This window comes from Chinchilla lanigera, unplaced genomic scaffold (genome assembly GCF_000276665.1).
Source record: "Chinchilla lanigera isolate Chin_1 unplaced genomic scaffold, ChiLan1.0 scaffold00034, whole genome shotgun sequence".
Lineage (NCBI taxonomy): Eukaryota > Metazoa > Chordata > Mammalia > Rodentia > Chinchillidae > Chinchilla > Chinchilla lanigera.
This window is the reverse complement of record NW_004955435.1, coordinates 12,671,759-12,695,849: the sequence shown is the minus strand read 5'-3', so window position 1 is coordinate 12,695,849 and position 24,091 is coordinate 12,671,759. Positions and strand designations below refer to the sequence as shown.

General features: G+C 61.3%; 1 protein-coding gene across 1 annotated transcript; it reads right to left on the bottom strand.

Annotated features, from left to right (window-relative positions):
* Nucleotides 1-779: 779 nt before the first annotated feature.
* Celsr2 (cadherin, EGF LAG seven-pass G-type receptor 2) lies at nt 780-24,091 on the bottom strand (the record flags this gene model as incomplete). The annotated part of the gene is given in 34 exon segments (XM_005389103.2): nt 780-2,447; nt 2,771-3,005; nt 3,085-3,255; nt 3,393-3,584; nt 3,688-3,776; nt 3,993-4,120; nt 4,639-4,761; nt 4,849-4,975; nt 5,059-5,138; nt 5,263-5,375; nt 5,681-5,855; nt 6,156-6,356; nt 6,446-6,572; nt 6,652-6,819; nt 6,916-7,096; nt 7,200-7,328; nt 7,444-7,627; nt 8,104-8,313; nt 8,521-8,615; nt 9,275-9,376; nt 9,521-9,704; nt 10,020-10,140; nt 10,319-10,460; nt 10,697-10,871; nt 10,955-11,242; nt 11,535-11,701; nt 12,036-12,161; nt 12,306-12,469; nt 12,837-12,994; nt 13,265-13,353; nt 13,513-13,628; nt 14,006-14,228; nt 15,938-16,585; nt 20,859-24,091. Coding segments are annotated over 34 exon segments (8,692 nt in total), but the record flags the coding sequence as incomplete, so codon positions are not given.

The window sequence follows — 24,091 nt, the reverse complement described above, 5'->3', positions numbered from 1 at the left end:
TCCCCTTCCTGTTCAGCTACCTGCTGGCCTCCTCCCCTTTTGGCCCCACTTTCACCACCTCCCCCTACACCCCAGTAGCAACAACAAAGAAAGCCAGTGTTTATTGGCCTCCTGCTATGCACTTTGAACTGTTCTAAACAATTTACATGTGTTAGCTCATTTAATGCTCATAAAAGCTCAATTAGACAGGTGCTGTTATCCTCATTTTGCTGCCGAGAAACTAAGGCTCAGAGAGATTAAGTCAGCTGGTCCCCTGGCTTTTGTTGGTAATTACCACCTATATTGCCCCATGTTAATTCCCTTTCTAGTCTGTTTGAAAAACACAAAACGTGGGTCTAGCAGTCACACTGTAGACCTCATACCTATCTCCAGTATCAATAGTTGCTTCATTTTCCAATGGAAGAAACAAAGCATGGTCCAGAGCAGTGCAGTGAGTAGGTATCTATCACCATCACTGAGCACCCTTAAATCCCCACCTGCCCCTCAGCCGTTCCTACCTACGGAATTCTGCGCTGGCAAATTTATTCACGTCTAGGACTCAGCCCTGAAGGAGTGGGTTAGAAGCCGGCCTGCTCTGTGCAGCAGCTCCTGCAAGTCCTGCTTGCCCTGGTGAAAAGGACACTTCCTCGCCTGCCCGCTTCACCTTTGGGACTGCCGGGACATGGGCTCCGCAATGGTAAGGTCTGAGGAGAGGCAAGCCAACCAGCCAGTCCTCTGACTTCCGGCTGGGGTCTCCCAGGCCCTGGTCTTTCACACAGAAGCACATGATGAGGTCGCAATGCCTGCACACAGAGCTATCTGTTTATTCAGTAGTATGGGGAATGGAAAAAACAACAACAACAAAACTCTACCATATTTACAGCAGTGATCAAACTGTACAATCTGATGGTTAGTATCAAGTTAGCATCCAGCATCTTTGTATTTTTTTTTTTAAATCAAGTCATCAGTAGTAAAAACCAGTTAAATTTTTAACCCTTTGCAGGAATTGCTGAGGGGAGAAGGGAGAAGGCAGGGGGAGACTCCATGGCCGAAGAGCCACAGGCCAGCTTCCAAATGAACTGGAGCTTTTTCCTGCCTGAGGCCTCTTTTTCTACCACCTGCTCCAGAAGGAAAGTCAGTGACAAGTCTGGAATACATGCTTCGAGTAAAGGGTGACTCAAAGAATAGCAGTTGGCAAAACTGGGAAGGAAGTGGATGAGCGTCAGGGCGTTAGGCCTCCAGGCCGGGGCTGCTGGGTGCACCCCCAACCTGGGCTGGCCACGTCAGACCCGAGACCGGGTATGGACCCACCCCAACACAAAAGGCAAATAAATAAAAAATATATATTAACTCTCTCTTCACAGGGAGCTGGGGCGGAGTGGGGGACAAAGAGGAAGAAGACCCGGTCCTTTGAAGAAGAGAGCCAATTCCAAGAAGGGGTTAAAAATAGAACATGTCTCAGAGGCCACAGCAGGTCAGACAAAGTGGCGTTTGTCTGATTTGGGAGGAGTGGGTGAGTGGACACCAGAACCCAGAACTGAAACCTGTGCTTGAGGCCCCTCAGGGCAAGTGAGCCGACTCTGTGCTTGCTCTTCCTCCCCGCCCCGCCCGCCCAACAGCAAAGAAGCGCAACTTAACACACGACTGGCCTCCCCAGGAGTGGGTCAGCAGGAGAAACGAAGCACTTTGGGGTCAGCAAACTGAGCAAACACCCGGTCTGCAGCACGTGGCCACAGTCCAGGGAAAGGAGAGGGGCTGGGGCCGCTGGCCCCCTTCAAACATGTTCATGCAGCATTTGGGGGTCCAGGGGTGATGAGTCCTTCTGCCCCTGGCCGGACAGGGCTTTTCAGTTCCTGGGAGAGGCAGCAAGGCGGGCGAGGCACGCCCTTTGCCAGGTCCCTCGCCAGCTGAGGCCTGCCCAGCGCAGCCTGCAGGGTCTGACGCCCTGGGGTATGTGTGGCTTTGTCCTTTCCATTTGGTGATGGCAAATGAGGGGCAGGCCCCCTAAGAGTCCCTCTCCTCCCAGAGGCACAGCAGATGGGAAACTGAGGAGAGGCTGGGAAGCGTCCTGGGAGGTCCTATCCTCTTTGGGAAGGGAAAGGGGAGTCAGTTTCCAGCGTATAAAAAAAATTAATCCCTGAAGTCATGAAGAGTGGAGATCCTTTTTAAATTCCTTTTTTCCTCCTTTCTGAAAAACTTTGTCTTGGAGATGTTGGCCCCAGGGGTCCAAAGTGCAGAGAGGGGGTGGAGGGGGAGGGGGAGTTGGCACTAGATGGCCTTAGGTGCAAGGCCCAGGCTCCTCAGATGGACGTTTCGTCGCTGCTGCGGGCAGGCGGCGGCGGGGAGCAGGGGCAGGATAAAGCACAAGACAGGAGTAGGGGCATGAGTGCAGCTGGGGAAGGGAAGGGAGCCTCGGGACGTAGGAACCACCGGCCCAGGGTTAATGCAGGAAGTTAAAGAAGAGAAATCTGGAGAGGCAGGAAAGGAGAGTGGCAGAAAAGGCAGACGGAGGTTAGCTGCAGCGGAGCGGACAGCGGAGCTTTCACCAGAAGAAGGAAACAGGAAAGCGGCCCCGGCTCCCCAGCCTCCCTCACCTTGCCCAGTGCCCAGGGCTGGGCTCTAACACATCAAGCCCAGTGGGGCTGGCCCACCCCCGCCCGTGGTTCGGGGCACAGGAGGGAGCTGATCCTGCTCAGCCCATTTGTCCTCCGACTGCTGACCAGAGCAGCTGGAGGCCCCAGCCAGGACCTCTGCGGGCAGCACCCTGTCCCGCCAACCCAGCCCCACTCACTCGGAGCCCGACGAGTCCTCATCCACGGTGCCCGCCTTGATGCTCATGGCGATGGGCATGACCCCGTTCAGCTGCTCCTGCAGGCTCTGCCGGGGCGGAGGGCGGGGCGGGGGCCCACCCCGGCTGCCTTCACTGGCCGAGGAGCCCCGAGACGACCCCGTGCCCTGCTCCAGGGGCAGCCGCAGGAGGCTGCTCTTCTCGCTGATGGTGGGCAGACACTTCTTCTTGAGGATGCCTGGGGGCCGGGGGGCGGGGCCGTGAGGGGCAGGCAGGAGGAGCAGGGGCTCCTGCGGCAGCTGGGGTGCCCCGCTCACCTTTGTGAGGTTGGGCAGAAGGGCCGGGAAGGGGGCCCAGGGACCCCTCCCGAGACATGGCGTCTCCATTCTCCCTCGGCCGCTCCTCAGGGACCCCGCCGCCGCCATTCTCCTTTGCGGTGGTTCCAAAGTCTCCTGGCCAGGGGACCTTCCCAGGCCCTGAACCTCCCTCTGGTGAGGAAAGGAAGTAGGTGAGACCCAGAGACTGCAGACGGCCCAGACAGCCTCCACCCAGTCCTGCTGCCCAAGAAGCCCAGGCCTCTCGGGCTCCCACTGCCCCCCAAGGCCACAGTCTGGTGCTGGCCCACCCTTGGGGGTACTGTGCAGGGGCAGTCTCTCCGCTCCAGGCCCCAGCAGGCTGTCCCAGCCCTGCTCGCCAGGGAAGGCAGCCTCCTCCTCCTCCTCTTCCTCCTCCTCGCTGTCTGACGAGTGGGTAGAGGCATAGGAGCCACTCTGGTCGTCTTCCAGGGACAGGTCACTGTCCGAGTCCGTGTCAGGATCTGGGAGGTCAGGGAGGGATCACAGCCAGCCCACCTGCCTCAGCCCACCCTCAGCAAAAGCCAGACCCTTCCCTAGTGGGTGGCCAGCACCTTCCATCCTCACCGTGCTGCTGGTCTTGACCATCCAGGAACAGGCCGCCAGGGTTGCCCAGGCCCGGGGGCCCTTGGCCAGGGTTCAGTGTGGACTCCTCCCTAAGGTGACAAGTTATGCTGGAAAGGTCAGCTGGGCCCCTTGGTGCAATTCCCTTGTCTTCTCTCCCCTGGGAGTCCTAGTTCCCGCCTCATCCCCTGCTGCTTCTTATTCAAGCTGCCACCTGTGATGGCCACAGCATGTGCTGCTCAGCTCCCAGCACCTGGGTGGCCTAGAGCCGGCATGCACGGTCCTCCCCTCCCATGCCCAGGGCTCACCTCAGCAAGAATGGGATGTAGCTGGGCTGGCTCTTGCCTGAGCGACTGGCACTGTGCAGAGAGCCGGCGGAGTCTCCGTAGGGCTGGTACAGCCGCCCATCTGCGTAGGGGCTAGGGCAGTTGTAGGACTAGGCAGGGGACAGACAGGTCAGTAAGCGGAGGAGAGGGAGGTGGGTGGCCCCGGGCGAGGAAGTAGAAAGGTGCAGGGAACTTGCCCTAAGTCCAATCTTCCACATAGCCAGGTCTTACAGGTGGAGGCCCACATCTCTGCTCCTCTCATATGGGGGCCTGACAGAGGTCATGGCTCTGCCATAGCTTTGCAGTCCTCTACAACCCAAGCCCTGGACTTGCTATGTAATGGTAAAAGACCAGGAATTGTCTCCTGGGAGACAGGAGGATCCTCAGGTGCAGGGTATTCATTACCTGACTACTTGTCTTTACCCTCATCTCCTCCAAGTCAAAATCCTACATGCCTCAAGATCCCCCAGGCTGCATAAACCGCTTCACCCCTACGTCCAGGAAGTGATACAGGGGTGGAGAAGAGGCAGGATAGTGGGGCAAGAAGTACAAGTAACAGGCTCCTTGGGCCTGCTTCTCCCTCCCTCCTCGAAGACCCCTCCACCTTGCTGACCCCAAGCCTCCTCACCGAGGTCAGGGTGGACTTGGTGGTCAGAGCAGGGTCAGGGCTGGGCTTGCGGCTGCAGGCGAACTTCAGTGCTTTCCGGACCTCCTTGCTAAGCACCACGTAGGACAGGAAGATGAAGGGGCCCTGGCAGGCAGAGGCAGTAAGAGTCTGTGTACATTCAGGCATGCTTGGCCCTGTTTCCCTCCCCTCAGCGTGGGCCGCGCCAGGCACCTGGACACAATTGCAGGCGGCAAAGAGGTAGTGGAAGAGGAGGGTGTCACTATTGACAGACAGCAGTGCCAGCAGCCACGCGGCACTCAGCAGCAGCAGCACGGCAAAGGAGGGCTGCAGGCCTGAGCTGAGGAGCAGGACAGTCTGTGAGCCGGGCTGTGGGGTACCCCACACGGGCCCACCCTGTGCCCGGGTGCCTCCCATACTCACACGGGGCCTTTCTTCTCAAAGCCCTGCCGCTGGGCAGCACAGGAGGCCCGGGCCGCCAAAATGTACAGGAAGACACTCATCTGGGCAGGGGAGACAGTTATAAGGAGCTGGAGGAGCGCACAGCTTCCGTCTTTCCCCATGGGACCCCGCAGAGCCGAAGGACGCGCTCAGCCTCTTCACCCGGGTCTGCTTTCTAGCACTTACTGAGACAGCAAAAGCCACTGGGCCAGCGAAGCTCCAGATGAGTGTATCGTAGATGGACAACCAGCAAAAGTCGGGGTTACCATAGCCCTCAGGGTCCAAACCCACGGCTAGTCCTGGGCAGGAAGAAGGGAGCAGGGGAAGGTGATCAGAGTGGCACGAAGCCAGGCTGCAGCCAGGCAGGTACACGGGACTTGGAGCGCAGTATGGGACAGGTTCTGCCCACCATCTGTCCGCACCCCACCCAGGCGGGGAGTCCCAGCTCCTGCACGGTGGCCTCTGGGACTCAGTTCAATCAGAGAAACACCCACGGACATACCTACAGTTGTCCAAGAGTAGGGGGAAGTGAGTCTCAGGATCCAGGCTGGCGGGGCGGGTGGCAGGGAAAGGGAACGTCCAGAGCGAGAAAGGGACCGAGTACCTGTGATGAAGGCAGGCACGCCCCAGCCCAGCATGTAGTAGAAGCGCATGGGGCCGGCATTGACGTCGCGCACCTCTGTGAGAGCCCGGTACAGGTGCAAGGCCTCCAGCAGAGCCCAGGAGAAGGTGCAGAGGTACAGGAAGTGCAGCAGGATGGCGATGACTGTGCAAGCAAACTGCGGGCCGGGGGACCGGGTCAGTGACCAGGGCACAGCCAGCACAGAGCAGCTGATCAGCCTGGACATCAGGGAGGGCCCGGGGTTGGGGGCCGTGTTAGGGGAAGCCTGGGCCAGCAGCAAAGACCTCCAGGACGCTGGCGCATTTGGTGGGAGACAGAGAAGAGGGCCAGGCCCCGCGCTGGGCTCTCTATCAGTCAGTGTTGTAGGGGCAGGGACGGAAGTGAGGACAGGGTGGGGATCGCTAGGGTGCCGGAGGGGCTGGAAGTGGGGGAGTGCTGTGGGGAGGGAGTGTCTTACAGGGAGGTCAGCCTGGTTGATTCCCAGCAGAAAGACCAGCTGGGCCAGGCCCAGGGCAGCTGTCATGTTGCGTCGGATGCCGTGCTGGTTGGATCGCAGGGCACGAAGGAGAGTGAGGAAGAGAAAGGTGAGTAGCAGGGCAGCCAAGGTGACTCCGAGGGCCACATACGTCAGTGTCTTCAGCGGCAGGATCTCCCCATTCTGCAGGGTGGGAGGCAGGGGGCCGGGTGTGAGGGAGGGCAGGGCCCGCGCTCCCGCCCACAGTCCCAAGGCTGCCCAGTGCGTCGGACCTCCCGCCGGGACACATCCATGAGCACGGCGAAGCTCGTCATGTGGTTGCACTGGCAGCTGACATGGCTCTCGTTGCGGAAGACGACCTCACAGCCTCGGGCTGACCAGCCACCCGTGCCGCTGACCCTGTGGGAGGAAGCGGGGTCAGGAGGACCAGGAGGCTGGGCTCCCGGGGGCCTGGAGGGCGGCGGCAGCGCGGGCTCACAGGATCGAGTGGTTCCAGAAGACACAGATGGGCTTGGTCCGCTCCTCCGTCTCCAGCAGCCGGAACTGCACGGTGACGGGCTTGTCCAGGGCGCGCGGCAGCAGCTCCTCGTCGTCATGGACACTGATGCTCACCACCGGAGTATTGATGACCGGGCGCTTGGGGACTCTGGTTGGGGCAGGGAGAGGCAGTCAGCACAGGGGCTGTGTGGCTGAGAGACACCTCACCACCGGCCCCCTGACCGCGCCCCGGCCAGCCGCGCACCTCAGGCTGCGCTTGTCGGGGTCGTAGTTGTGCGGCAGCAGCCCGGCCAGGGTGCGGTAGATGATGACACTGGCCACGGCCTCGCCCTGGCTCAGCTCCGGGTGGCGCCGCTGCCGCCGGGCCAGCTCCTCAGAGTCCTGGGTGTCGCCGGGGCCCGCGGGCCTGACCACGGGGGGTATCTCTGGAGGCAGAACACTGCTGCCTTTAGCTGGGCTCTGCCCGCTGTGCACTCTGCACGGGCTTCCGGGGGCCAAACGCGAGCCCCCCTCGCGGCCCCCACTGACCTCTGAAAACGGACTCAGGCAGAATGACCATGGTCTCCAGGTCCGGGGGCCGCTCCCCGCGCAGTGCCTCGTAGCGGGGCAGCTTGGCCCCCGCGAAGTTCCCCTTGTCCAGGCGCACTACGGAGATAACTGGGAGGAGCACGGGTCACAAGTCAGACTCCAGGCGAGGCGGGCAGCCCCCGGCACGCCGTCCCCGAGGGACTGCTTCCCACACACCGCTGCCCACCGCGGGCACCGGCCTCACCGATGTTGGGCGTGACGATGGTGAAGGGGCTGAGGTACGTGTGCCGCATATTCTGGGCCAGGGCGCTGGCGTAGGCCTCGTAGTGCTGGAGCAGCCAGGCGGTGCCACCCTCCGTCTGCTGGATCAGCTCCCAGTGCCGCTTGTTGGCTGCGTCCAGGAGGGCACTGCCCACCCGCAACAGATTCTAGGGGTGGCATGGTCACAGCGGCATGTACTGACAGCCCACGTCTGTCATCCCCACCACCAAGCCCCTCCTGTGCCTGGGCCTGCCCTGCCCGCAGGACGCCCCATGGCCTCCCCTGGGCAGCCCTTGTGGATTGCGCCATCAACTCCAATCTTTCTTCCTCACTGAGTGAGACTTCCCTGCCCCTGGGCCTCACTGTCCAGCACACCCAGGCCTTGCCAGTGGGCAAGCCGCGGCTCCTGGTCAGCACCCAGCTCAATACAAGCAGTACTCTCTACGGCACCTGGACCCAACGTGGCCCCGAATCACCCACGTGCTGCCCCTGGCTCAGGGGCTTTCACTGAAGCCTCTCGCCAGGGGAAAGCTCCCAAAGGTGGGACAGAGATGAGCCCCCTAACCAACCAAGCTGCCCAGGAGCAGGCTCACTCACCCCGACTCCCACCCACCCAGCCAGCCCTGCCCGCTCCAAGCCCCACCTCTGTGAAGTGCACGTCCTGTGTGGCTGACAGCCCAAAGCCCCGCTGGGCGCTCTCGTGGGCCAGCAGTCGTGTGGCCAGCTGGTAGGCCACTTTCACGTCGCTGCCAAAGTAGCCAGCTGTGTGCTGGGTGGCATTGCGCAAGAGCAAGGCCAGCCGCTGGGAGCGGCCTGAGTCCAGGCCTGACTCATTCTGCTGCAGCCGCTCCGCCTGGATGGGAACAGGCAGAGGAGCAGAGGGTCAGTGCAGAGGGGCAGGACTTGGGGCTCTGGAGGAGAAGGGCCTCGGAAACGGGGCACAGAGTACGTCCCAGTGGGCGCCCCGAGAACACAGGGACTGGAATTTCAGAATCTCTTTTCCCAAAGACGGGGGAGTGAGAAAAAGAAGGAAGGAGATGGAGATCAGGGGTCCACTTACGAAGCCCTTCAGCTCCGAGAAAGTGACTGACGTGCAGTTGAAGAGGTTTGGGGGCAGCCACCCCCTGTGCTCGTCGCAGTGGCGCACAGCCGTCCCTGGGGGAGGAAGCCCAGGCGGTCGGCCTCAGGGGGACACAGAGGAAGTCCCCGAGGGCTGCCTGAGGCTCTGCTGGGAGCCAGCTCTTCACGGGGCAGAGACAGGCAATAAGCAAACAAGGCCCCGTCCCCACTGCAGCCCAGGTGAAAACAGGAATTCAGGTGTACAGAACGCTGGGGCCAAAAATCTCTGCACAAATCTCCCAAGCAAGGGCTGCAGAAGCACAGGGCACGCAGCCCCGCTGAGCCCCAGCGGCCTCTCTGCAGCCACTCCCGGCCTACGAATTCTGCTCACTGCCGACCCAAGGACTAAGGCCAGCCCGTCCTGGGGTTGGGTCCCCTGCGCCGGCACCTAGCATCCCTCCTCCCCAGACTGCCTGTGCCTCACATGGTATAGCTCCAGCGCTACGTGGGGAGCTAAGGATGGGAACCCCACTGCCCAGCGTGATACAGTCTTCTCAGTGTTTCTGTTCAGTGTCTAAGATGCAGGCCCTCCTGGGCAAACCTGGGAGGTGGGTAACAGCCACAAAGATGGGACACGCAGTTTCCAGGAGCTGGAGCACATAAAGCAGGGCTCCAGGATCTGTAGCTTCCTGCCTCACCCCACTGACAGCAGAAAGCAAGTCCTCGGTATCACATCCTGGGCCTCTAGCACTTACCAAAGGAGCCTTTGGGGCAGGGGGCAGCAGCAGGCAGCCCGAAGCGAGTACGGGGCCACCAGATCCCAGCCTCAATTGCCCGCGGGCAGCTGTCATAATTCACTGCAAGGAAGAACACGTGCTCACTCAGGAGCAGCTCTCCCTCTTGCAGTTCGGCCCAGGTTCCCCACCCCTCCCTGGCCTCCCTGGGGGGCAAGCATCCGGTACACAGTGGGGAGGGCTGCCCGCTGCTCCCAAGAGCCCCACCTTCACAGCCATTGGTGGTGACCTCAGCAAACGGGTTGTCACAGCGGTCACACTGGCGTCCGATGACTCCAGGCTTGCAGGGACACTGACCATCCTCAGGGTCACAGACTCGGGACAAAGAGCCCGTGGGGTAGCAGTCACAGAGGAGGCAGGTGGAGCTGCCAGAGGGCCGGTAGTGGTTCTCCTGGGAGGGAGGGAGGGTGTCACTGGGTCAGGCTCTCTTTCCTTTAACAACTGGCAATGGTTTGGGGTTGAACCTACCATGAGATGCCCAGCAGTGAGAACAGGCTGCAAAACCCAAAACAGCTGGCCCGGGACTCACTGGTTAAATACTGGTCCTGGGCCCCAGACACAGGAGGACAAACAGCCATTTGCCCTATCTATTAGAGCAAAGGTACATGGGCCCCAGGTCTCTGCAGGAAGGCCCCTCTTCACCGCCTCCCCTCCAGGGCCCAGAAGACTGACGTGACCGCAGCGGAGGCTTGGGTGGGGCTGTCACCTTGCAGTGGCACTCGCCGCTTGTCTTGTTGCAGTCTGGGTCAAAGCCTTTGCTGACGTCACAGTTGCATGGGCCGCATGTGGGGTGTCCCCACCAGCCGCGGGGGCAGGGTTGGTCAATCCTGCAGAGGGGGACCCGGGCAGGCATGAGCTCCCTCCACCGCTCCCACCCGGGATGGTCACATGTGGCCCCTTCCAAGCACGGCTGCAGCTTGGCCAGGTTCTCCGGCGTGTTGAGGCGCATATCAGAGATAGGCAGCACCTATTAGGATCTGCTGCTACATGGCCTGGCCCGCTTACCTGGTCTCACAGTACGGCCCAAGGTAATTTGGGGGACACTCGCAGATGTAGCCATAGGGAGCACTGGGCTTGCGGGTACACACAGACTGGTGCTCACATGGGTTCAGGTCACATACATTAGTGCAGTTGTCACCATAGTAACCTGAGATAAGAAAGACCAGAAGGGCTCAGTCTCCACCCATGCCTGGCATTGTCTTCCTTCCAACTCACCTTCATCTTCTTCCTGCCACTCTGAGCATCATACCAGCTGCTCATGGCTTTGAAATGTATGAGAAGGCTCAGAGACATGATGTAACTGGCCCCGGGTCACACAGCAGAACCATGGTAAGACCCCAGGCATGTGCCAACCAGCCCCACTTCCCGGGATCCCTAGCATACCTGGATCACAGCTGCAAGAATAGCTGTCCCAGTCATTGCTGCAATAGCTGTTGGCAGGACATGGGTTGGAGTCACATGGGTCCGGCAAGCTACAGCCTGTCTCCACATTGATGCTCTCCCCTCGGCTGGGATCCAGACTGCTAACACCCTCAGGTGTCTCGCTTACCCGCACACCCTGGGGGCCGAGGAGCAGTGTTGGCCTCAGCAGAGCTGGGCCCCAGGGGGTGGTGGGCATGGGGGTCAGGCGAGAAGGCTCACCTGCAAACAGCCCCGGAAGCCGCGGGCCACGCCACTGGCCAGCCCAGGGACTCCGCCGACGGTCATGTTGCTCAGGTGCAGCCCATGCAGCCGGGGACCCAGGTTACCCTCTGCCCGCTGCTGCCCGTAGTCCAAGGACAGGATGGCATGGCCAGGGCCTCCGCTGGCTCCCAGGGCCAGCTGCGCGTGATGCCAGTCACCATCATTGGCCCGGCCTGGCTCCAGACGGAGAGTCGAGGTTTGCAGCCCTGTGCCCTCCACGCTAAGCACTACATGGCCCTCCCGGAGCTGGCACGGAAGGAAAGAAGGCAAGGTCAGGAGATGGCCTTCCCTGGGTCTTTTTCCTGCCCACAGTCCCCCTTCCTGGCCCACTAAACCCATCCTGCCACCTGCTGAAGACAGAGGAAAGGGTGTTTATTTCTCTCAGGCCCAATAGGTGGCAGCATTGACTGCCAAACTGATCCAGCTGCCTCCACCGTTCCTCAAGACCCTGCCCAGCCATCTCTGTCCAGCCCCCCGGAGGCCACTGCAGCCCTGGCAGGTCAGTGCCTGCCCCCCACTCCCACGTGCCCTGTACCACCTGTAGGGTGATGGTGCTGCGCCCTCTGGTGACAGCCTGCAGCAGGACCCCGTTGGCCTGGCGTGTGCGGAACATGAGGCTGAGGTGCCAGGGCTGGGAGATGGGCAGGGAAAGGCCGTGCCAGGCCACCAGGCTGCTGCCCAGGAAGCGCTGGGGATTGGCCATTTCTGGAGAGGCAGATGAAGGCAGACTGAGGAGCGGAGCAGGGCAGTGCCCGGGGGCGTGACGCTTAGCAGTGGTGGCTCTGCGGGCGGCAGGGCACTGCCTCTCTTCTCACCCACGCCCCTCACGGGCCCCACCCTGCAGAACGCCTCCTGCCCCGGGCCCGCCCCTCACTGTGCCCAGGCCTGCCTCTGACTGAGCCTTTGTCTCAGGTGCTACCCTCTGCCCAGACTCGTTTTCCACCCACGGCCACACAGCCTCGCTGTGCCCTGGCACTGCCTGCCCCCACCCTGCCAGTGTCCCCAGACCTCAGACAGCACCCAGGCCCTGGCCTCCTACCCTGGGCACAGCTCTTGCCCCCGAAGCCCAGGGGGCACTCGCAGCTGAACGCGTCCCACTGGTTCACGCAAGTGCCCCCGTTCTGGCATGTGTTGCTGTCACACACATTCTTCTTGGTGGGACAACCTGGAACGCAGAGAAGGCACTGCCGTGAGAAACCATGGCGGCGGCTGGAGAGCCCTTGGCGATCCACACAGGCTGGTGTCCCCACTGCAGACGCCACCCTTCCTCCTCCCCGCACTGGGCTTCTGGCTTCCCCGGCCCCCGTACCAGGCAAGGTGCCATTGTTGGCGATGAAGTCGGCCATGTCGACGTGCCTGCTGTCCACCTGCAGGTTCTTCATACAGCCCACAAAGTGCCGCATTCGAACGGGGAAGTTCTCGGGCAGGTCAGGCACCCCGCCCAGCAGCAGGGGCCCTGTCAGATCCAGAGATCTAGGGGAGCAAAAGGGTGGTGATGTGAGGGCGAGTCGGCGCTTCTGGCTCTTCTCTCTCGTGTCCTGCTGCCAGGCCTGAGAGAGACTGGGCCTGGGTAGGAGGCCAAGAGCCCAGCGTAGCAGCACCAGTGAAAGGGAGGCACCCCCGCCAGGAGCCACTCTCCACTCACCCACCCCACGCCCCACAGGCCTTGTGCTAATTCCCCGACCACTGCCTCCGGCCGAGCAGGGCTCAGCAGAGCGAGGTGAGGGCGCCCCCTGGCTTGGGCCCCACTCAGAACCCGCTGAGCCCCGCCCTTGACCTGCCTTTCCTGGCTGGCCTTGTCCCTCATCTTGCCCGCCTCTTGGCCCTTTCCCCTGCTCACTTCTTGCTGCCTCCCTGGGTACCCTGGGCAGCACAGGAGTAGTTGCCCAGCACCGCTCCGAAGCGCAGAGCCACCCCTGTGTCACAGCCGTCCACGGTCACCACGGCCACCTTCTGCTCAGACGGGCCCTGTGGGAGTCCTGTCTGGCCCAGCAGTGGCTGTGGACAGGAAAAGGCAGAGAAGGGAAGCATAGGCAAGGAGCCAGGAGGCGCTGGCTCACCAGCCCACGCCGTCACCCTCTGTGCCCATGCTCAGCACTGCCCGGGGGAATGTGATGCCCCAGCAAGGAGTCACTTTCCCTCCCCTTCCTCCCTGTCAGCCAGAAGGGCCATGACCAACGCTCCCCGCTGCAGGCAGTGCCACCCAGGTCCAGGTGAGCACAGACGCCAAGGCCAGGGCCTCTCAGCTCCCGCCTCCGCCACACCCACCTTATTGTAGTATTTCAGCTGTACCGTGTGCCACTGGCCATCACTGACACCTCCGGGCACGAACGGGGACACGGTGGTGGTCGACTCTCCTGGAGAAAGGACCGGGTGAGCTGGGACACCAGCAGACAGCTGGGGAAGGCAGGGGTGGGGGCACGCAGGGTTAACAGGGAAAGTGTGGGTTGGGTCAGGGCCGGGTAGAAGACGTGGGTCTTTGGGAGACAGGCAGAGCCATGGAGCAAGGGGATCACCTGCAGAGAAGGTGAGCTGGACCTGCTCCTGGATCACCTCAAGGGCCACAAAGTCGTGCTTCTCATTGAAGCGCCCGTTGTACAGCAGCAGCCCGTTGCGCTCTTTCGTGGCAAACCTGCACAGGCATGGGGGGGTGTGGGAAAGGGGGACCCACCTGGATGTGAGCGCCCCAGTCACCGAATCAGCACCCATCCTGTCCAAGACCCTTAAGGGGACTCACGCCTTGGCCAAGACAACATCAGGCCAGAATGTGGCAGATGCGCCCCAGCCAGAACCCCGGCATCCTAGCTCCCATCCTGCCTGAAGTGACAGGCAGATGCTAGCGGGTGGGGCAGGTCTGCTGGCAAAGTGCACGGGCAACTCCAGGAACCAGCCCGGCTCTGCCGACAACCAGCTCTGAGCACTTCTGCTGCCTGGTCTCTCACTTCGTCCACAGAACGGGGTGCCCCAGACTCCCACGGCGCCCCACAGCCCCAGGGCCCAGCCACTCACGAGAGGGCCAGGGTGAAGTGGAAGCGCTGACGCAGGCCACGGAAGGTGATGAAGGAGCGGGCAGGGAAGCTGCGCGTCGTCACCTGGCAGTAGGGCTTCTCGAAGTCCCCGGATGGGCAGTCGCACTTGAAACCACCCACCAGCAGGTTGACACAGGTGCCCCCATTCCTGCACACACCTGGGGTGCAACGGCCCGAGCGGGCACTCACCTCACAGTGCTCACCTGGGCAAGAGCAAAGGCAGGGTGAGGAGGGGCAGGGGAACTAGGGCTCCCCCAGCAATACCTCCCATGGCCTCCTGTGACCCTCACCACAATACTCCCAAACTCTCCCGGACACCCCCTTCTTTTCCATCTTCTCAGACCTGTGACACCCCGGCCCTTCCTGGGTACTTCGGTTGGCTCATTATGCCACTGTCACCACAGATCCACACGCAGCTCCCCCGTGCAGACCGTGAAGCCCTAGCCCTCTACCTGTCTGGGCTCCATGGCCACAAGCCTTCCGGGCCTGGTCCCAGGCCCAGGTCCTAGCAATCTTAGGGCCACGCCACCGAGCAAGCTGCGGGATGCTCTGGGCAGAGACAAATGTACAAGGCCTGGAAGGTCCTGCGGGACAGCATGAGACCTGTGCCAGCTCCCACCCTCCTCCTCCTCCCTCCCTCACACTGGGGCTCGTCCCTGCCAGGCGTGGAGATCAGTTTCCTTCCCTGGGGATGGGACCAGACTTCCACTTGGATTTGCCTGAGTTAGGGGGTGGGCAGTGTGGAAAGGGAAGCTGGAGACTTCCCCAGGAATGGATCAGAGAACTACCAGCCAGAACCCTAGGGTCCAGACCAAGGAACCCTGTGTACTTGGGCAACACAGAGAATGGACACCTCAGCCCTGGGACAGCTCCAGACTCCACGGAGGAGCCGAAAATTCCCACATCAGATGGAAAAATCCACCCCTTCCCCTCCCTCCCTCCCTGCCTCCCCATTCCCAGATTCTAGAGATAGGTTCTCAGCTCCTGTGCCTAGTGACTGGCTCTTGTTTCCATGGAAACTGTTGTTCGCCTACTGGAAGCCCCCTCTCCCCATCCTCCTGGACAAAGACTCCCCTCCCCTCCCCCAAGGCTCCCCCTCCTCCTTCCCCACCCAAGCAGCCCGAAGAGTCAAGTCTGGCAAGTTCTGGGCAGGAGGATGCAGTGGGGCCTGCCTATGGCGGCTGGCAGCCAGTGGGCCTGGTTGGAGGGGCAGGAGGAGGGGAGCAGGTTGTGGTGTTGCTCAGAAGCAGGGGCCTGCAGGGAGGAGTTAGTGGCACAGGGCAGGGGCTGTGCGCATCCTGGGAGAGGCAGGAACGGCGGGTGTACAGACTCAGGTCATGGCCAGCAGGGAGGCAGCAGTGGGGCTGTTCTGCCCGGGCTACAGGGGCACAGGGTCCTTGTCCACACTCCGTCTCCCAACCCGCCCCGTTCCTCTGCCTTTCCCTCAATGCCTGGCCGGAAAGTGCTCGCTGCATCAATGGAGCAGACCCAGTCCTAGGCGGAGCCTCCCCTCCACCTGAGCTGCAACGTGAGACTCGGAACAAGTCATCCCGCGCTGCTGAATCAAAGCCAGTACCAGACACTGGCCAGCTCTTTTTGTGTTAAGTTAATCTTCACAATCCAACTTTTGACCTAAGCGGGTTCCTTCTCTCTCTTTTAAACTACTGAAGCCCGGAGAGGTTAAGCAGCTTGCCCAGTCACACAGCGACTACGGGCAAAGCTGGAAAACAAACCCAGGCCCAGCGCTGGCCTCAACCGCGGGGACGGGTGCACACAGCAGGGCTCTTCATGCCGTCTTCCACGACAGGGCGACCCAAGAGTAAACGGGAATTGTGCGCGCGCGGTGTCACTGCCCCTCGCCCCGCCCGGGAGCGCGGCAGCCCCACCACCGGCCGCGCGGGGCTTGGCTCACCCGTGTAGCCGTCCCGGCAGAGGCAGGTGTAGCCGCCCTCCCGGCTGCGGCAGCGGCCGTGGGGCCCGCAGGGCCGCGAGTAGCAGAGGTCCACCTCGGTCTCACAGTAGTCGCCGGTGAAGCCGGGCGGGCAGCGGCAGCGCAGGCCCCCGACGGGGTGGATGGGCCGGAAGAGCACGGAGGAGGAGGCGATGAAGGGCGCCGAGGAGTCGAAGCGCAGCACGGACACGCAGCGCATGTAGTTCTCGCAGGGCTCGCGCAGGCAGATGTTGTCGTCGAAGGGCAGCACGCGCTGCGCCGAGATGGCCGTCAGCAGGCTGCGGTTGAGGTACAGGCGCTCCTGCAGGTCCTCCGAGGGCAGGAAGGGCGGCCCGCCCCCCGGGCCCGGCGGCTGGCCCACCGACAGGCTCACGTTGAGGATGTGGCCGCCGGGGGCGTCGGTGTCGCGCTGCACGTTGAAGACCACCACGTGGTCGGGGGGCGTGGCCAGCGTGGCCGCCACCGCCTGGATGAAGAGCCCCAGCAGCGGCGACAGGAAGCGCTCGGGCGACATGTCCTCCAGGCGCAGCGTGATGCTGTGCGTGAGCATCTCGTCCGTGATGATGGTGACGCGCAGCGCGCACTGGGCCGTCACACTGTGCACGCCGTCTGCGGAGAGGCAAGCGGTCAGCCCAGGCCCGGCAGGACAGGAGGAGGGGACATCCTGTCCCTCGGGCGGGCAAGAAATGCTCCCTTTTCCTTCCTCTTCCTCTGGTACACGGGATCGAACTCAGGACCTTGCGCTTGCCCGGAAGGCGCCTGTGCCGCTGAGCTATGTCCCTGGCCCCTCCCTTTTCTAACTGCCTTAGGTGCCCAGTGGGCAAGATGCTCCTTGAGGAGTCGACCCCCACAGGGGTAAGATCATCAGAAGCTCTCTCCCTATTCTTTCCCAAAAGCCTCTCTTGTCAAGAACAGCACCTTTTTTTAAAGACAGGATCTCACCATGTAGCCCAGGCTGGCCTCAAACTCACCCTCCTCCTGCCTCAGCCTCCTGAGTGCTGGGAGGACAGGTGTATGCCACCACACCCAGCCCCCGTGCACCATTTAATGTTTATGCGTCTTTCCCTGCCTGAGCCACGGGTCCAGCCCTGGGCTTCCTTGTGCAGGAACACTGATTTATCTTTTGCTTACTTCTCTATAGGACTAGAGTATGTGGTACTCACAAAATCACCCCCACACACATACACACAGCTTCCCAACCTCTGCATCTCAATGCTCATAACCCTGACCCTGCCTGTGCCCCCTGACCCCACTGCAGCAAGTAGGCAGTGGGAGTGAACTGGGCCAGTGGGCCACCATGTCCCCTCCCACTGAGCTCCATGGCTGCTTGGGCACAGGCCCACTGTCCCCATGGCAACACCCCACACAAAGCACTCTTCCCGCCCAACTCTCTGGGCTGCTTCTGGGAGCCTGGGGGACCACACCCCAGAGAAACCCAGCCGAGCCACATTAACCATGCTGGAAACATGAGTGGAGGTGAGGCCTGGGCCGAGAGGGAAGAGGCTGGGCAGCTTCCAGGTGGGGACCCCCGACTCCCCTGGGCTGGTCTCTCCCTTGGCTCTTCTAGCTACTCAGCACCACATGGCTCACAGCACTGCACCGGAACGCCAAGCCACCAAGCCCCGGGGTGGCACGCACTCACGCGCAGCCGAGTCCTGACACACTCGCAGGTGTCCCGCTCCACCCACACACGAGTCTCAGAAATACCATACCCACCTGGATGCCCATGCAGATGGGGACGGGTTTATGTAGCTCAAAAACAAGAGCTGGGCAAAGGCTTGCGGGGCCATAAGGGATATTCATATTTTAATTTAGTATAATGCCCTTACCCCTCCCATAGTAGGTGTTCAGTAAATACTAAGATGCAGATGGGAATCTAGTCAGTCCCCATGGTGAAGAAATAGTCTCAAAAATACAGCAGAAGAGGCCCCGGTTAGATACAGCAAGGGACACCCAAGCAGGAATGGGGTGGGAGTAGCAGAGGGATGAGGGAATAGACTATGTTGCAATACCTGCGGTGGCAACTGCCTGGCAGCTTGGCTGGGCAGGGCCAGGTTCAGGGCAGACACCCATCTCAGCTGTGCCCTCGGCCACTGCTCACTGCCCAGCACCCCCCTGCCCTCCCAGTGAGCTGCTTTCAGCACTCACTGCTCTTGCTGAAAGCTTCTGCCCAAGCTGTTCCTTCCTACCAAGTGTGCCCAGACTCAGTCCTTCAATCCTTCACGGCTGACCTAAGCTCTCCTGCTGCAGAATTATAATGGGGCTCTGCTTGTGCCCCTTCTCCAAGGGCTCTGGTGCACCTGCCCAGTGGTTCCTGGGTGGGACCCCCTCCGAGGAGAAAGCAGTCGAGGACTCCACACACACAGCTCCCAACTCCTCTGCGGATAGAAGGTAATCAATACCAAAGAGCAAGAGAAGCCTGCAGCCCCTCAGCCCTGGGAAAGAGTCTCCTCCTGTGTCTTCCTCTGCAGCCCCAGGCCCCGCCCCGCCTGCGCCCAACTTGTCTGTTGCTTCCCATCTGGTCCACCATCTGCGGCCACCTGCCCCCTCTGCTATTGTCCCCACTCAGCAGTCAACGCACTGCTCTCTTTCCCCCTCGCCCCTCTCCCCTGCCCTGACCTAGGTCACGCCTCAGGTGTAAAGGCAGGGTGGGAAGGGTGGGGAGTGCACCCCTTGGGCTGTCCTCCTGGACAGAGCAGAAAGAGGTGGGAGACTCTGACCCAGGAACCACCACCTGGGTGCAGGCCTCGGCCACCTGCCCCTGGGAAGGCGCCAGACGCACACTCTCAGCTTCCCTTCTGGCAGATAGAGGCCAGGGGCCTGCAGGGGCTCTGCTGGGCTGGGGGCTGCCCGGGCCATGGGCAGGAGCTCCAGTGCGTCCTAGCAGGGAAGGCAGCAGCTGCAGGGAGAATTCAAGCTCTGGGGGCTGGGGCAGCTGCAGCCACAGAGAAGAAGAGAGGAAGAAGACAGAGGCATAAACAAGGAGACCAAACAGTGAAAGACAAAGGCCCAGGAGAAGTCCCAGCAGCGGAGAGTGGGAGAGAAGGAAGACACACGGGAGCCAGGAGAGAGCGGTGCTGAAGGACCACATGCGCAGGCTGGGAAAGCGGAAGAGACAAAGACGCAAGGGAGAGAAACAAAGGGGCAGTAGGAGTCAGTTCCCGGGGCCCAGCCTCCTGAACTTTGGGGTTGCCGTGGTGACTGCCTTCAGGGGTCAGGGCCGAGGGGAAGAGAGGGCTAGGAGTGAATGGCCAGTCACAGCTACCCTGCGTGCCGGCTGGCCTTCCCCTTCGTGCCAGAGGAGCTGCAGTCTGGGCTCTGCCCTGGCAGGAGACCCACGGCTGAGCGGGGGCTGTCCTCCGTCCCTTCAAGCAGGGCCGGCTGGGGGCACAAGGGAGAGGGCTTTCCCTTCTACCCCTTCCCCTGCCTGCAGGCCCAGCACAGACGAGGACGCCCCACTCCTTCCTCCTGGAGCAGAAACAAGCATCAGGAGGCACAGACCTGGTCACAGCTCTGAAAGCTCACACTCCCGGGTCCCAGTGGCCTCCTGAGGGAGGGGCAGGGAGGCATCTGTCCAGCGAGCGGCTTGAGTGGCAGGAGGCTAAATCGATGTCCTGACTCCTGCCTGCCCCTCACAGCTGACTGACGGGGGTGGGAGGCCTGCGGGGTGCACCTTTTCCGGCTTCCCTGATGCGTCTGAAGGCCGCACGGAGTGAGGCTACCTGACAGGACCCATCTTAGCTGGGGTTACAGCTAACAGTGGGTGCGCTAAGAGAGCCCCAGGGTTGAGGGAGGCACTCAGCAACTCGGACCTGGTCCCCTCCTTGCCTCTCAGCCCCAGAGCTGAGGAGGGTCCCGCGCTCCTCCCCAACCCCACTGTCCCAGGACTCTGCAGGCTGAGCACTTGGCCAGGCAGCAGGAATGCCCAGCCTAGACCCTGGCCGGGCTCCCACGCCCCTTGGACTCTGTTCTCTTCCCATAGATCAAAGCCCTTGCGGTCGCTGCTCTCAAAGCCCAGCAGTCTCCTGCTCATCCTGGTCTTCACACCCCACTCCCTGAGCCTGGGTTTATCACAGACAGCAGGGAGGCCTGGCACCCTAAGAAAAGCCAGGGGGCCCAAGGGGTCCCGGGAGGTCTCAGCCTCCCGCTGGCTTCACTTGCAACCCTTCCCCCAAGCCAGACCCCCAACCAGAGGCTCTGACAGTGGGGTCTGTTTGGACAGAGACAATGAGCTCCGGCCTCACTTCCTGCGGGAGCTCTGAAGGGGTAGCAGGCCAGTCTCTTTCTGCCTGGAGGGAAAAGAATGCGCTAGACAAAGTCCACGTCAGCCGATTCTGCAGCTCAGCCGGGAGTCAGAAGGGGCCAGCAGAGGACTGCAGGGTCCTGACCCCTCAGAGGCAGCCCTGTGCCCCTGAGCCCCATGCAGGGCCAGAGGCTGTGTGAGATCACAGGGATACCCTGGTGGGTGTGAAGGGTGCCGCAGGGCCAGCTCGGCCCTCCTCTCCCGGCCAGGGTCCCCCCGCCCCTCCCCCAGCTCTCCTGGCGTCCTAGTCTTCCACGCGCCTTTTTTCACAATTCTTGGCAGCTATAGCCAGGGCAGCCTCACAACACTTCCCCCACCACGTCACAGGCTGGTAGGCAGGGGGCAGCCGACCGAAACAACCCAGCCCAGCCTGGGGCGGCAGGCGGGGCCTGCGCCAGCTGCCAGCATTCCTGGGCCTTCTTCCCAAGCTGGTTCTTGGGCCCGCTCACCCTCTGGGCTCGCCACTGCCACTGAGCAGACAGGTGGGTCAGCAGCTCCTCCTGGATGGCTTTTTACCTCCAGTGGCGGCTCAGCCTCCCCACCGAGAACCACCCCCCACTCCACCTGGGCCCTCCTTACCTGACACCAGCACACTCATGATGGCCTCCAGAGGCCGGTTGTTGTCCAGTGCCCGGCTCAGCCTCAGCTCTCCCGTGGACCCATTGAGCAGGACCAGGCTGAGTTCATTCCCCCGCTCAAAGCTGTAAGTCAGGCTGTCTGAGATGTCAGGGTCGTGGGCAGGCACACGGCCAATGGCACCCCCGGGGAAGCTGCTTGAGCGGTTGGTGACATAGTTGTTGAAAAGGATCTCAAAGTTGCCCAGCACTGGTGGGTTGTCATTGCGGTCAAGGAGGCGGACATGGACGGTAGCCCTGCTCACCAGGGGAGCTGAGGTGGCCTGGATGACCAGGATGTACTCAGGCCGGTCCTCGTAGTCTAAGTCTACCAGGGCCGTCAATTCCCCAGAGAAGATATCCAGCTGGAAGACCTCGGGGATGTTGCCCTCCACAATCTGGTACATGATCTGAGCGTTGGTGCCTTCGTCAGGGTCAGTGGCTGTGACCCGGGCCACAGCTAGCCCAATGGGGCTGTTTTCTTCCACAAACACATCAAACTCATCCTGCTCAAAGACAGGTGGATTGTCATTCACATCCAATACAGTGACTGTCACTTCCATGGGCGTGCGGGCTGGGGGCATCCCCTTGTCCACTGCATACGCCCGCAAGATGTACTGGGCCACGTTCTCGCGATCCAGCCTCCGCAGTGTCCGCACGATGCCTGACGTGGACTCTACAATGAAGTCACCATCTCCATCATCACCTCCCTGGAAGGTATAGAAGACTCGGCCATTAAGGCCAGAGTCACGATCCGTGGCTGAAATCTGCAAGACACTAGTGAAAGGAGGCACATCCTCATAGACACTACCCTGGTAGGAATCCCGCAGAAACTGAGGGGCATTGTCATTCACGTCATTCACTAGGATTTCCAGGTAGGTGGTGTCAGACTTTTGCGGAATGCCATTGTCCCGGGCAGTGATGGCCAGGGTGTAAGACACCTGGTCTTCATAATCCAACTCAGCCTGGGTAGTGACAGCCCCGGTGTCTGCATCGATGCGGAATTGGGGGATACTGTCTTCCATAAAGTAGGTAATCCGGGCGTTCTCGCCAGTGTCCTCATCCGTAGCACTGATCAGCACCACTGTGGTGCCCGCTGGCCGGTCCTCATTAACATTCACCGTATAGTGGGAGCTCTGAAAGACGGGACGGTGGGTGTTGGCATCAGTGACATTCACCACAATCTGCGCCGTGTCCTGCCTTGTGCCATCAGAGGCAGTGACAGCCAGCACATACTGCCGCTCAAGTTTGTAGTCCAGCGGCAAGGCGAGGGATACCAGTCCACCACCACTCTGGCTGGTGATGGAGAATCGGTTGCGCGTGTTGCCACTGGTGATCTGGTAAGTGATGACGCTGTGGGCATCACGGTCCACGGCCGACACTGTCACCACACTGGTGCCCACAGCTGCATCCTCGTTGAGCCGCACCGTGTACTCTGGTTGGGTAAAGGTCGGGTTGTTATCATTAACATCTAAGATGGTCACACTGACACTAGCCGAGGCAGTGAGTGGTGGGGTGCCATGATCTCGGGCTTCTACCCCAAAACTGTAGAAATCAACCTCCTCCCGGTCCAGCTCAGCAGCCACGGAGATCCAGCCTGTGCCATTGTTGATGGTGAAGGGGAAGTCATGCCCAACACCAGCGAGGCGATATTCCAGACGGGCATTGTCACCAGCATCAGCATCGATAGCCTGGACGTGCAGAACCAGGTAGCCCAAGGGGACACTCTCCAGGACAGTGGCCTGGAAGGGGGTGCTGACGAAGATGGGAGCGTTATCATTGATATCCAGGACTTGCACGGTTACCAGCCCAGAGACGTTGGAGAGAGGGGGCCGGCCACCATCCTGTGCCCGGACCCGCAATGTATATTCTTTGGTCGTCTCATAGTCCAGAGGGCTCACCACATCCAGAGCCCCGGTCTGAGCATCCAGATAAAACTGTCCACGAGCATTGCCGCTCATGATGCTATAGTGTACAAGGGCATTGCTGCCCTTGTCTCGATCTGAGGCTGTAATTCGAAGTACTGGAGCCCCCGGGGTCACGTCCTCCCGCACCTGGACCACGTATCGCTTCTCACTAAACTGAGGAGCATTGTCATTGTCATCCTCCACAGACAGGAAAACAGCAGCTGTGGCACTCCGTGGACCCGGGTCCCTACCCTGGTCACTTGCTTCCACTATTAACGTGTAGGATTCCACTTCTTCACGATCCACAGGGCCACGGGTCCGGATCACTCCAGAGCGAGGGTCAATCTCAAAGACTTCCGAGGGGCTGCCCCCAGACCCCTCCAGCAGGCGGTACAGAATGTTAGCATTGGCAGGGGCGTCACCATCCGTGGCCCTGACAGTGAGCACCTCATAGCCAACCTCCAGGTTCTCTCTGAGGCTCTCCTTGTACTCCTGCTGCTCGAAAACAGGGTCATGATCATTGGTGTCAGTGACTAAGATGGTGAGCGTGGCCAGGGCACTCCGTCGTGGCACGCCATGATCCTGTGCAGTGACCCTGAACACATGGGTGCTCTTAGTCTCACGATCCAGCTCTTCAGCTGTGGTGACAACACCAGTGATCGGGTCCAAGGAGAAGAAATGGTTTGAGCGGCTATCAAAGAGGGCGTCCATGGTATACTCCAGCCGGCCAGCCTCACCCTCATCTGGATCGATGGCCCGCAGGGATGCAACAGAGGTACCTGCCGGCTGGTTCTCTGGCACTGTGGCCTGATAGCTGGGGGGCTGGAACTGAGGGGCTGTATTCACGTTTCTTTTCCGACGCCCACCCATGGGCTCCTCTGGTGACCCTTCCCCTGCCCTGAGCCCTGGGGCCTGTGCCAGCCTGCAGGACTGGCATCTCAGCCGCGGGGCTTTTAAACAAGGGTGCTCTTGGGGCAGGGTCAGTTTTCCCTGTGGGGAAAGGTGGCCTCCAATGCCCAGGAGGCGACAGCTCCAGGGGCAGCCTTCAGGGGCAGGTGGAAGGGGGATATGGGCCCCAGATTCAGGACACCAGACCCTCAGACCATCGTGGTGGGGCACCAGGTGGCCGGTCAGCTCTGTGCCCGCATCCTTGCAGCGACTGGTGTAGAGCCAGAGGTTCGAGGCTGAGGCGGGACAGAGCCAACCCACAGGGGTACAGCCCCCCGACGAGCCGCGTGCCCCGGATCCCAAGGAACGACAAGGCCCCACTTGGTTTCCCAGCAGTGGCGGC